Source organism: Staurois parvus, unplaced genomic scaffold, assembly GCF_062004578.1.
Source record: "Staurois parvus isolate SC_StPar_1 unplaced genomic scaffold, SC_StPar_1.0 ptg000143l, whole genome shotgun sequence".
NCBI classification, from domain to species: domain Eukaryota; kingdom Metazoa; phylum Chordata; class Amphibia; order Anura; family Ranidae; genus Staurois; species Staurois parvus.
The window spans coordinates 3392627-3406675 of NW_028317939.1; the positions used below are offsets into that span (position 1 = coordinate 3392627).

General features: G+C 42.3%; 1 protein-coding gene across 1 annotated transcript; it reads left to right on the forward strand.

The window, feature by feature from the left end:
• The first annotated feature begins 6114 nt into the window (after positions 1-6114).
• LOC149465149 (vomeronasal type-2 receptor 26-like) lies at positions 6115-7517 on the forward strand. The gene has a single exon (XM_089673607.1). The coding sequence runs from the start codon at positions 6129-6131 to the stop codon at positions 7005-7007; it is 879 nt and encodes a 292-aa protein (XP_089529733.1). The 5' UTR covers positions 6115-6128; the 3' UTR covers positions 7008-7517.
• Positions 7518-14049: the final 6532 nt, after the last annotated feature.

Below are 14049 nucleotides of genomic sequence, written 5' to 3' on the forward strand. Positions count from 1 at the left end.
CGTGGTATACTTGGACAGAGGGGTGGCGGTGGACGTGGTATACTTGGATATTACAAAAGCATTTCGCACAGTTCCCCACACACGGCTAATGTGTAACGTAAAGTCTATAGGCTGGAACATCTGTATGTAAATGGAGAGAAAACTGGCTAAAAGATGGTATTCAGAGAGTAGTAGTTAATGATTCGCGCTCTGAGTGGTCTGGGGGTGTCAGTGGGATACCCCAAGATTCAGTGTTATTAGTGAGGTACCCAGGGTTCAGTGTTATTAGTGGGGGACCCCAAGGTTCAGTGTTATTAGTAGGGTACCCCAAGGTTCAGTGTTATTAGTGAGGTACCCCAAGGTTCAGTGTTATTAGTGGGGTACCCCAAGGTGCAGTGTTATTAGTGGGGTACCCCAAGGTTCAGTGTTATTAGTGAGGTACCCCAAGGTTCAGTGTTATAAGTGGGGTACCCCAAGGTTCAGTGTTATTAGTGGGGTACCCCAAGGTGCAGTGTTTTTAGTGGGATACCCCAAGGTTCAGTGTTTTTAGTGAGGTACCCCAAGGTTCAGTGTTATTAGTGGGGTACCCCAAGGTTCAGTGTTATTAGTGAGGTACCCCAAGGTTCAGTGTTATTAATGGGGTACCCCAAGGTTCAGTGTTATTAGTGGGGTACCCCAAGGTTCAGTGTTATTAGTGAGGTACCCCAGAGTTCAGTGTTATTAGTGAGGTACCCCAAGGTTAAGTGTTATTAGTGGGGTACCCCAAGGTTCAGTGTTATTAGTGAGGTACCCCAAGGTTCAGTGTCATTAGTTGGGTACTCCAGGGTTCAGTGTTATTAGTGGCGTACCCCAAGGTTCAGTGTCATTAGTGGGGTACCCCAAGGTTCAGTGTTGGGACCCTTACTTTTTAATATATTTATAAACAATATAGGATTTGGGATTATAAATCCCATTCCAGTGTTTGCAGATGACACCAAGCTGTGCCGGGAATAACGTCCTTACAGGATGTCTCCAACTTACAAGCCGACCTCAATGCTCTGTGTAATTGGGGGACTATGGGGCCAATGAGGGCCAATGGTGATAAATGTAATGTTCTGCACTTGGGGGCTAAGAATATGCATGCATCATACATACAGGGGGGGTACAAATGGGGGGGTCAATGGTGGAGAAGGATCTGGGGGAGTGTCAATGGTGGAAAAGGATCTGGGGGGGTCAATGATGGAGAAGGATCTGGGGGGGTCAATGGTGGAGAAGGATCTGGGGTGGTCAATGGTGGAGAAGGATCTGGGGGGGTCAATGGTGGAGAAGGATCTTTGGGGGTCAATGGTGGAGAAGGATCTGGGGGAGGGTCAATGGTGGAAAAGGATCTGGGGGGGTCAATGGTGGAGAAGGATCTGGGGGGGTCAATGGTGGAGAAGGATCTGGGGGGGTCAATGGTGGAGAAGGATCTTTGGGGGTCAATGGTGGAGAAGGATCTGGGGGTTCTGGTAGATCACAAGCTTAATAATGGCATGCAAGCTGCGGGTTCTAAAGCGAGCAAAATCCTCTCTTGTATTATTATCATTATTAACACCTCAACTAGAATATGCAGTTCAGTTTTGGCCAACAATTCACAAAAAGAACATTGGGGAACTGGAGGGAAAAAAAAGCGAAGGAAAACCAGACTGATACGAGACATGGAGGAGCTCAGCTACGAGGAAAGATTAGAGGAACTGAATGGTTTCTCTACTTAAAAGAGGACATTAAAGGGGGATATGATCTCCATGTATAATACATAAGGGGGGATATGATCCCCATGTATAATACATAAGGGGGGATATGATCCCCATGTATAATACATAAGGGGGGATATGATCTCCATGTATAATACATAAGGGGGGATATGATCTCCATGTATAATACATAAGGGGGGGATATGATCTCCATGTATAATACATAAGGGGGGATATGATCTCCATGTATAATACATAAGGGGGGATATGGTCTCCATGTATAATACATAAGGGGGGGATATGATCACCATGTATAATACATAAGGGGGGGATATGATCTCCATGTATAATACATAAGGGGGGATATGATCTCCATGTATAATACATAAGGGGGGATATGATCTCCATGTATAATACATAAGGGGGATATGATCTCCATGTATAATACATAAGGGGGGGATATGGTCTCCATGTATAATACATAAGGGGGGGATATGATCACCATGTATAATACATAAGGGGGGATATGATCTCCATGTATAATACATAAGGGGGGATATGATCTCCATGTATAATACATAAGGGGGATATGATCTCCATGTATAATACATAAGGGGGGATATGATCTCCATTTACAATACATAAGGGGGGATATGATCTCCATGTATAATACATAAGGGGGGATATGATCCCCATGTATAATACATAAGGGGGGATATGATCCCCATGTATAATACATAAGGGGGGATATGATCTCCATGTATAATACATAAGGGGGGATATGATCTCCATGTATAATACATAAGGGGGGGATATGATCTCCATGTATAATACATAAGGGGGGATATGATCTCCATGTATAATACATAAGGGGGGGATATGGTCTCCATGTATAATACATAAGGGGGGGATATGATCACCATGTATAATACATAAGGGGGATATGATCTCCATGTATAATACATAAGGGGGGATATGATCTCCATGTATAATACATAAGGGGGGATATGATCTCCATGTATAATACATAAGGGGGATATGATCTCCATGTATAATACATAAGGGGGGGATATGGTCTCCATGTATAATACATAAGGGGGGGATATGATCACCATGTATAATACATAAGGGGGGATATGATCTCCATGTATAATACATAAGGGGGGATATGATCTCCATGTATAATACATAAGGGGGATATGATCTCCATGTATAATACATAAGGGGGGATATGATCTCCATTTACAATACATAAGGGGGGATATGATCTCCATGTATAATACATAAGGGGGGATATGATCTCCATGTATAATACATAAGGGGGGATAAGATCTCCATGTATAATACATAAGGGGGATATGATCTCCATGTATAATACATAAGGGGGATATGATCTCCATGTATAATACATAAAGGGGGGATATGATCTCCATGTATAATACATAAGGGGGGATATGATCTCCATGTATAATACATAAGGAGGGGATATGATCTCCATGCATAGTACATAAGGGGGGATATGATCTCCATGTATAATACATAAGGGGGGGATATGATCTCCATGTATAATACATAAGGGGGGATATGATCTCCATGTATAATACATAAGGGGGGGATATGATCTCCATGTATAATACATAAGGGGGATATGATCTCCATGTATAATACATAAGGGGGGGATATGATCCCCATGTATAATACATAAGGGGGGGATATGATCTCCATGTATAATACATAAGGGGGATATGATCTCCATGTATAATACATAAGGGGGGATATGATCTCCATGTACAATACATAAGGGGGGATATGATCTCCATATATAATACATAAGGGGGATATGATCTCCAAGTATAATACATAAGGGGGGATATGATCTCCATGTATAATACATAAGGGGGGGATATGATCTCCATGTATAATACATAAGGGGGGATATGATCTCCATGTATAATACATAAGGGGGGATATGATCTCCATGTATAATACATAAGGGGGGATATGATCTCCATGTATAATACATAAGGGGGATATGATCTCCATGTATAATACATAAGGGGGGATATGATCTCCATGTATAATACATAAGGGGGGGATATGATCTCCATGTATAATACATAAGGGGGGATATGATCTCCATGTATAATACATAAGGGGGGGTATGATCTCCATGTATAATACATAAGGGGGGATATGATCTCCATGTATAATACATAAGGGGGGATATGATCTCCATGTATAATACATAAGGGGGGATATGATCTCCATGTATAGTACATAAGGGGGATATGATCTCCATGTATAATTCATAAGGGGGGGATATGATCTCCATGTATAATACATAAGGGGGGGATATGATCTCCATGTATAATACATAAGGGGGATATGATCTCCATGTATAATACATAAGGGGGATATGATCTCCATGTATAATACATAAGGGGGTATGATCTCCATGTATAATACATAAGGGGGGATATGATCTCCATGTATAAATACATCAGTGGTTCATATAGTGAACTTGGTGTAGTTATTCCCCCTGAGGTCATCACAGAGGACAAGGGGGCGCTCTTTACGTCTGGAGGAAAAGAAATGTCATCTCCAAACACGGAAAGGTTTCTTCACAGTGAGAGCTGTGAGAATGTGGAATAGACTCCCTCCAGAGTTGGTTGTGGCCAGCTCAGTGGATTGCTGTAGGAAAGTCCTGGATTCTTTCTTGGATACACAGAATATAACTGGATAGAACATTTATAGGGAACGTGGATCCAGGGAATATCCGATTGCCTCTCGGGGGATCAGGAAGGAATTTTTTCCCTGTAGGAGCAACTTGGATTGTACTTTGCTGGGTTTTATTGCCTTCCTCTGGATCAACTGTTGGTGAAGGATTATAACTTTTTCTTTTTTTTTTCTATGGTTGAATTGGATGGACTTTTGTCTTTTTTCAGCCAGACTAACTATGTAACTATGTAACTATACGACTCCAATCACACATTTATCACTTCCATCAGCTCTACCCCCACAGTTATAACCCTTTGTACCACTTGCCCGACCCTATTAGATTGTGAGCTCTTATGAGCCGGGCCCTCTTAATACTCTAGTTTGTATTGCATTGTAACTGTATTGTCTCCCTTTATAATGTAAAGATCTGTGCAATCTGTTGGCTCCATAAATCCTGTATAATAATAACAGGACAGCTCTGAATTTCTGACATAATCAACAAGTATTATTTTTTATTTGCATTCATTATTAAAACAAAATGTTTACAATGGTATATTTAACGGGCTAAACGGTTAGGAAAAAAGAGATGTTCATTTTTAGGGTTTTCACACAATTAAATTGAAATTCCCCATTATCCTTTTTTGCCTATTTATTTTACATATCTTTTTTTTCTTTTCGCGTTTTTTTTAAGCACATAATAATGTACATAATGTGCAGCCTCTACACATAGGAGTTCAACTGTGTGATATCTATTATCTATCTATCTATCTATCTATTATCTATATATCTATTATCTATCTATCAATCTATTAATCTATCTATTATCTATATATCTATTATCTATCTATCTATCTATCTATCTATCTATCTATCTATCTATCTATTATCTATCTATCTATCTATCTATCTATCTATCTATCTATTATCTATCTATCTATCTATCTATCTATCTATCTATCTATCTATTATCTATCTATCTATTATCTATCTATCTATCTATCTATCTATCTATCTATCTATCTATTATCTATCTATTATCTATCTATCTATCTATCTATCTATCTATCTATCTATTATCTATCTATCTATCTATTATCTATCTATCTATCTATCTATCTATTTATCTATTATCTATCTATCTATTATCTATCTATCTATCTATTATCTATCTATCTATCTATCTATCTATCTATCTATCTATTATCTATCTATCTATCTATCTATCTATCTATCTATTATCTATCTATCTATCTATCTATCTATCTATTATCTATCTATCTATTATCTATCTATCTATCTATCTATCTATCTATCTATCTATCTATCTATTATCTATCTATCTATTATCTATCTATCTATCTATCTATCTATCTATCTATCTATCTATTATCTATTAATCTATCTATCTATCTATCTATCTATCTATCTATCTATCTATCTATCTATTATCTATCTATCTATTATCTATCTATCTATTATCTATCTATCTATCTATCTATCTATCTATCTATCTATCTATCTATCTATTATCTATCTATCTATCTATCTATCTATCTATCTATCTATCTATCTATCTATCATCTATCTATCTCCCACAATTCTCTGATGGAAATCCCATTGCTAGCTGTGAGACAACACAAGACAGTTCATGTCCTCAAAAGCTCTGACCCCGATGCTCTTTGTGTTTGTATTGTTCTTCCTGCAGACAGTGAAAACTGCATGAAATGTCCTGACGATGAATGGCCAAATGAGAAGAAGGATCGGTGTGTTCCAAGACTGGTGGAATTTCTCTCCTACACTGATGACACCATTGTTGCAGTATTTTCAGCCATCTCCATCCTTTGTTGCCTTCTGACTGGTTTAATATTGAGGATATTTATACATTACCAGGACACCCCCATTGTTAAAGCCAATAACCGGAACCTGAGCTATCTTCTCCTGGTCTCCATCATGCTGAGCTTCCTCTGTGTCTTCTTGTTCCTCGGCCATCCAGTAGATGTGACCTGCATGCTGCGTGTCACCTCTTTTGGTGTCATCTTCTCAGTTGCCATCTCTTCTCTACTTGCCAAAAGTATCATGGTGTGTATTGCCTTTAAGGCCACCAAACCTGGGAGTCCCTGGAGGAAATGGATGGGAACCAAACTGCCCAATTGTATCATTTGTGTCTTCTCACTGGTCCAAGTCATAATCTGTGTCACTTGGTTGTCTATTTCTCCCCCCTTCCAGGATCGAGACACTCACTCTTATCAGGGGAAGATCATCATTCAGTGTAATGAGGGTTCAGTTATCGGCTTCTACTCTGTCCTGGGATATATGGGGCTTCTGGCAGCTGTGAGCTTCATTATCGCTTTTATGGCCAGGACATTACCGGACAGTTTTAATGAGGCCAAGTACATCACCTTCAGCATGCTGGTGTTCTGCAGTGTCTGGATTGCCATGATCCCGGCCTATCTGAGCACCAGAGGGAAATACATGGTGGCTGTGGAGGTCTTTGCTATAATGGCATCAAGTTCTGGACTTCTTGGCTGTATATTCTTCCCAAAATGTTACATAATTCTGTTCAGACCTGACCTGAATACAAAGACAGTTATCCGCTGATATGTATGGAGCAACACTGGGCTACCTGTAGTTATGGCATTATCTCTATTATTATATATATATTTTAGTATTGTACTCGTGTTTGGGAATTTAAATATTTAATACTTACCTCTTCGGTAGATGGTGAGTCTAATTGAGTCTCTCTTGAAGAGCTATGGATGCCACTAGTATCAGATACTTTGGGTTTGTTGGAATCCTTGTCCCCTGCTGGGTGTAGTGATTCCTCCCATCAGCCGTTACATCACTACAGAACAATGTAGTCTCTTATTGAGGAGGAACCACAGTGACCAGAGGGGGACAAAGTATCAAAAACATCCTAAACCGTCAGATACCAAAACCACCCATCACTCAAGAGAGGGAAGATTTCTGTCATCACCTTCCATAAAGGTAAATATTAAACACGTTCTCTTAGAAGATGATTGTGATGTCATTTGTCAGTGTCACATTCATTATATTTATCATTGTATGTAGATGTATCCGACTATATCAATAAATTCATAAAGCAGTAAAGGTGTACAGAAGAATGAAGTCATACAAATTACAGGAGCATAAATGACATGAAGAAAAACAGTAATGCAAACAGCAGGTCACATAGAATTAGTAGACTGAACGGAAGTTTACAGCCATAGTAATGGTGGAGAACAAATGTCTTCATCTTGGGGATGTAAGAGGGAAGGAAAAGGGAGTATAGAGAGGGAAGTTAAAGTGGAGCTCCACCCAAAAGGGGAAGTTCTACTTGAAGCCTTTGTCCCTCGCTCCTCATTAAGGATTGGCACCTTTGGGGAGCGGTTACCCAAATTTAACAGGTACCCGCTCCCACTTCCCCTGCAATCACCTGAGCAATCGGAAGTGGAAGTTGTCCTCCTCCCCTCCCTCCCCGTAGTCTTTTGTGTCACGTGACAGGACCCAGAATACTAAGGGGCCATTCACGAAGTGCAGTGGGCAAGCTGTCACAGCCGGGTGCCCACATTGAAGATGCCGGGGAGAGAATACGGCCGGTGAAATCAGTGGTGGTGGTGAGGACACCTCTGGACCCAAGGACAGGTAAGTGGCCGTATTTTAAAAGTCAGAAGCTACAGTTTTTGTGCTGCTGACTTTTATTTTTTCCAGGTGGAACTCCGCTTTACGGTTAAGGCAGGGTAGAAGGAGGAGAAATATTGGAGGAGGGTAATCAAACACGTGAGTGGACTAACAATACAAGGAAATAGTTCCAGTCAGCAATACAAGGCAATGTAAGTACATGTCATCAATCTTATAAAGTACAATCTGCGTTATTTAGCCATATGGACCAAATTAGAATGAATTTTTTGTGCTAATAATTTTTTTTAATTCTGGTATTTTTTCCCATTTCACATTGGTAGTTTAAATCTCTAAGAGTGTTGACCATACTGGGCTGTGAAAGGAATTCCATATTCTAACAATGGTGCGTTCAGCTGCAAAAAGTAGGTAGAGAACCTCAAATTTAACATTAAGGGGTATTTGTAAAGTACCTAAATTCAGTAATGTAAGGACAGTGTCAGGTAAGATCTAAGTTACATAGTTGGTCTGGCTGAAAAAAGACAAAAGTCCATCCAGTTCAACCATAGAAAAAAAAAGTTATAATCCTACACCCACGGTTGATCCAGAGGAAGGCAAAAAAAAACCCAGTGCTCTATAATATTAGAGGCTAGGAAGTAGATAGCATTCCAGTAAGGGTGCATAAAATATGGGGAAAAATCCTGTTTCTCCACATAGTCACCAGCATCTAGGGGACCATGTCAGGTATTATTTAGGTAACATGAAGGGGGTAGAATACCAATGATGGAGTGTTTTTTGGTCAAGTTCCCGGAGACTGAAACAGTAGCACTTATATATAGTGGAGAGTGCGGCTTTCCAGCTCTCCTTGGTGAGGACTTTATCTATGTTCCCCTCGCACACATTCTTGGAAGTACGGCTCATCAATGGTGGGTGATGTAGTAACTACCAACTGGGACTGGAAACATCCTAGACAAACGTACATATTCATACAAAATGATAGAAAAATGCCACGATATAGGTGGATCACCCTATAGAATTACTCTGACTCCTCAGTCAATATAGATGTGGGTTAATACCAAAAAATTAAAGCATACAAAAAATAGTCATCCCTGAAAAAGGGCCGTCTGTAGTAACGGTTTAAAATGAACCCAAGCAGAGTAGTTAATGGTACAAAAATGACTTTATTATAAATCTTGCATAAAAAAATGTGCAACCTTGCAAGGTGAGAAATACACATCACAATATAAAAACTTGAGCAATCCGGATTGCAAAGGCCTAATGTCACAAGTTAGCCTGCAGTCTCTTGTTTGTGTGTTCTGACCTCCTTGCTGCAGTGCTGTTCCTGATCCCTTTCACATGTGTGGACTGTCTGTGCTCACCTATGGGCGTCGTCTGCTGTTCTCCGGGTTTTATTTCCTTCCTTTCCATCACTTCCTGGCCCGCCTCCTTGTTTGCCTGCCTATATAAGACATGCTCAGTCTAGGCCACTTTGCCTGAGCAACTTCCTAGTTGTTGGAGCTCCTATGTGTTGCTACTGCCTCAGGGGCGGACTGACAACTCATGGGGCCCCCGGGCAATAGGGAATCATGAGGCCCCTGTGTCCTTGCCCACACTCAAAACACACCCAAAAAAGCCTATAAAAGTTACCAGGGGCATTTCATGGGGCCCCTTACTGACCCCGGGCCCTCAGGCAGTGCCCAAGTGTGCGAATGGTCAGTGCACCCCTGTACTGCCTGTATCCTGCATTGACTACTCGTATACCGACCCCGGCTTCATTCTCTGACTGTGCTTGTTTTCCGCCCGTCCTGACCTCGGCTAGCCTATCGGATTTCCATTTGTCTCCTCCCATTGTACTCTGCTCCCCTGAGCGGTCTCCTCATCCTCAGCTGGGCGTACCCAGCGACCGCGACCTGGTCCCAGCTTGCTGCAAGTCCATCCCCACCATCATGGGCTCTGGTGAAGAAGCAGGCTGGGGTTTAGACTCCACACCCTGGGGAACCCCAAATTGACCATCTACAAGGGCTCACTACCACAGGAGCTGACAACTAAGGCTAATAAATATACCATACATCATAGATAAGCTCCATGAAATAAACACAATCCATTATTCACAGAAGTGGTACATTTATATTATTATTTTACAGTATTTATATAGCGCCAAAACATTTGCTCAGCGCTGTACATTATAGTGGGGACAGAACATGAGACAATACAGTAACAATACAATACAATACACGAGGTATTCGAGGGCCCTGATCCTGGGAGCTTACAATCTAGGAGGGAGGGGATGGTGGTACAGGAGGAAGTGGCTGTGGGGGATGGAGTGGTAGGAGGAGTGGAGGAGATCGGCTGTTAGGTGAGAGCGGGGTAGGCTTCCCTGAAGAGATGGGAAGAAATACCACCTTACTTGGTAAATGAATTGCAATACAGTTGCAAGAACAAGTATGTGAACCCCTTGGGATTACGTGGAGTTTTGCATGAATTGGGCATAAAATGTGCTCTGAACAGCATCTAAGTCACAACAATAGAAGAACACAGTCTGCTGAACATAATACTACACAAACATTAGATGTTGCCATGGTTTAATTGCACATAACATGTAAACCTGATCTCTGTTAGCACTTGTCGGTACATTTTGAGGACTCTCATATGCAGCAGAGTGCCAGTACTAGTGCCGCGCTACCTTTTGGTGAACTGGCGAGCACCAGCAGTCTAGTACATCCTGGTCTTTCACATACCTCTTAGATTGTAAGCTCCCAGGATCAGGCCCTCCTAACCCTTTTGTATTGAACTGTAATGTTGCTGTATTGTCTCCCGTTATACTGTACAACACTGAGCACACTGTTGGCGCCATAAATCCTGTATAATATTAATAATACCAGCACTGCAGTATGACTTGGTGATGTGACGAGTCCCATAAGTCCAGTACAAGCCGGTGCGGTGGCGAGCACAATTATTGTCCTGCAACCACCAAGAATTTGCACACAGGCCCATAGAGCTCCTAGTATCCTTCCGGATGTGCTTGCAAATCCCGATTGACAGCCCACAAATTCTGCAGCACACATACTTCCCCCATACACTGCCAAACCCGGAATTCAGGTGGAAATAGCAAATTTACATACTCCCCTTGATTTTTGTAGCGTTTTTTTACGGAAGATCTGTATGCGTTGATTGTGGATCAAAGCATTTTATATGCACAACAATTTATCGCCGCCGACCCAAATTCAAACCTTGCCAGACCAGTCGCATGGAAACTCGTTACGGTTTCTGAATTTACATTTTTTTGGGGCCTAACCCTCAACATGGGCATTACTAAAAGAAATGAATTGTGGTTGTATTGGTCCGCAGACCCGATTCATCATATGCCGTGTTCTCTGCTGCCATGGCCAGGCATAGATATGAGAGTATAATGTGTTTTATACATTTCAATGACAATACACTCTGTCATCCTCGGGGTGACCCTGAATTTGACCGGCTCCACAAAATTCAGCCCCTCGTAATTCACCTTAACCTAAAATTTGCTGATTAAATTGATGGCGCTATATAAGTACCTGAAATAATAATAATTTGCAGACCTGTGTTCATCCCTCTTTGTATAATTGCTCCTGGAGCAATGTTGTTTACAAACACTTAGACGGCATTTTTGAAGCTACCCCTGCCGACACCTTCTGATGAACCGCATCCTGACCGCCCTATAGAAGAACTACTGCTACAAGGTGGCAGGGCTGTGCAAAATTACATACATACATACATACACATAATATACATATATGTGATTTTGTACTAGCAAGTAGGCGGTGCCATTGGTGGCTTCAGCTGTCAATCACCGGGTCCAGGATGGAGATTCCACGGTGGTCGCCGAGTATCTCTGATGGGGGAGGGGTCTGTATGCAAACAATACAGATCTCTCCCCTGTCAGCTACAGCATACTGCTTTTAATGGCTCAGCATAGTACAGCCATAAAAAGCAGCGTGCTTACAGAGTAAAACACACACGGCACACAGTTAACCCTTTGATCGCCCCGGATGTTAACCCCTTCCTGCCCAGTGCCATTAGTACAGTGTCAGTGCTTTTTATTAGCACAGATCACTGTAATGGTGTCAGTGACAGTTAGTCAGTCCCCCCCCCAGTGTCAGAATGCCCACCGCAGTCCCACTATAAGTTGCTGATCGCCGCCATTACTAGTATATGAAGAAAACAATTCCAGTATATATACAAATGGCTGAATACATACTGGAATTTTTTTATAAATGTAATGGCGGCGATCAGCAACTTATAGCGGGACTGCGGTGGGCATTCTAACACTGGGGGGGGGGAACGCTATAACTTTCATGTAAACCAATTAATTTACACGTATTGGGATTTTTTTTTCAGCAAAGACACGGAGCAGAATACATTTTGGCTGAAATTTATGACGAAATTTGATTTTTAATTTTATTTTTTACTGGACATGTTTAATAGCAAAAAAAATTCAAAAATATAGTTTTTTTCCTCTGAATTGTCGGGGTTTCTTTGTTAATAACGCAAAAAAGGAAAAAAAAAACAGGCGATCAAATACCATGGAAAGAAAGCTCTATTTGAGGGGGAGAAAAAGAATGTACATTTCATGTGGGTGCAGCGTTGCATGACCGCGCAATTGTCAGTTAAATTAATGCAGTGCTGTAACGCAAACAAATGGCCTGGTCAGGAAGGGGAAGGGGGAATCCTTTGGAGAGGGTGGGGTTAATTAAAGCCATCAGGGTGTGTCCTGGATGACATCATTGACCAAATATGCTCATGTTCCTTTAATGACATTTATTGAAGGGATTGGGAGCTTTTATTTGTAACAAGCAGTAATTGGGAATGGGCGTGGCAATGGCGTGTTTCCTTTTATTCCAAGCATGTTGGCGGTGTCATAGGAGTCACCTTGGATGGGGGGCCCGTGGAACACAGCTCACTTTGGAGAGGTGGGGAGACCCCTGTCTCAGCTCCCCATATCCCTCTTATGTGTAAGTCACCCTGTGCCTGTTAGGGGTACAGGGTGATCTGTCCTAATATTGGGGTGGGGGGTTGTGGAAGGTTTAATGCCATGTGGTTACATCCCATAGTTCTATTGTCTGTCTGGTTTGGGAGCAAACTATTATGGGATGGATGTGTTTATGTGTGTTGGTGTAACGGACCGCCTGACAGCACCTCTATCAGTCCCCTGGTAGAGCCTCCCCAGAGTGCGGAGTCTAAGCACCGGAGCACTTGTTCACCAGGGCCCCTGATGGTGGGGATGGACTTGGAGCGCTCCGGTACCAGGTCGCAACTACCAGGTATCTCCAACAGGGGTAGAGGAGTCTGACAGGGGCTCCAGAGAGCTAGGAGTCTGATGTAAGGGAGCCTAGTGATCCCTGCGGGGTGGGTGGATGGATGAGCTAAATCAGAGTCATGCAGGCAGGTTCGGCAACTGGCGGATTGGTAAGGTACAAAACGGTAGGCAAAGGATAGTCGGGTCACACGCAGGGTCAATACCAGGAGGTCAGATCTAAACGGGAACATCCAGGAGGAGAGTCAGGCAAGCCAAGGGGTCAGGACGGGAGAAGGCAACAAGGTCAAAACAACCCAGATCAGAAGTACTCACACACAGGTAACAGGATACAAAGACCATTCGGCAACAAGTGTCTGTGCAGGGCTAGTTTAAATAGCCCGCCCTGCACCTGACAGGCGTAGCCTGGGTCCCAGTGCCTGCCTAGTACTGTCCAGACGACGGGTGCGCCTGGGTCCTAGTACCCTGCCACCTATACGTCTCGGCAGACACCTACGCATGTGTAGACCCATGCGCTGCGATGGTTCCTGACAGTTGGCTTGGTGGGGGGTGTCTCCAGCAGCCCTCTCTCCTGATGGGACTGTCTGTTTGTGTGTTTCTTGTTACTAAATGTAGATTGCCCCGCCCTGTGTCATTATGCAGGGAGGGGGGACTGTCCCCTGAGTGTATATATCTTGAATCTGTGTTCAAATAAACTAGTCTACTTTCTGGAATACTTCAAGACTGGTGGCATCT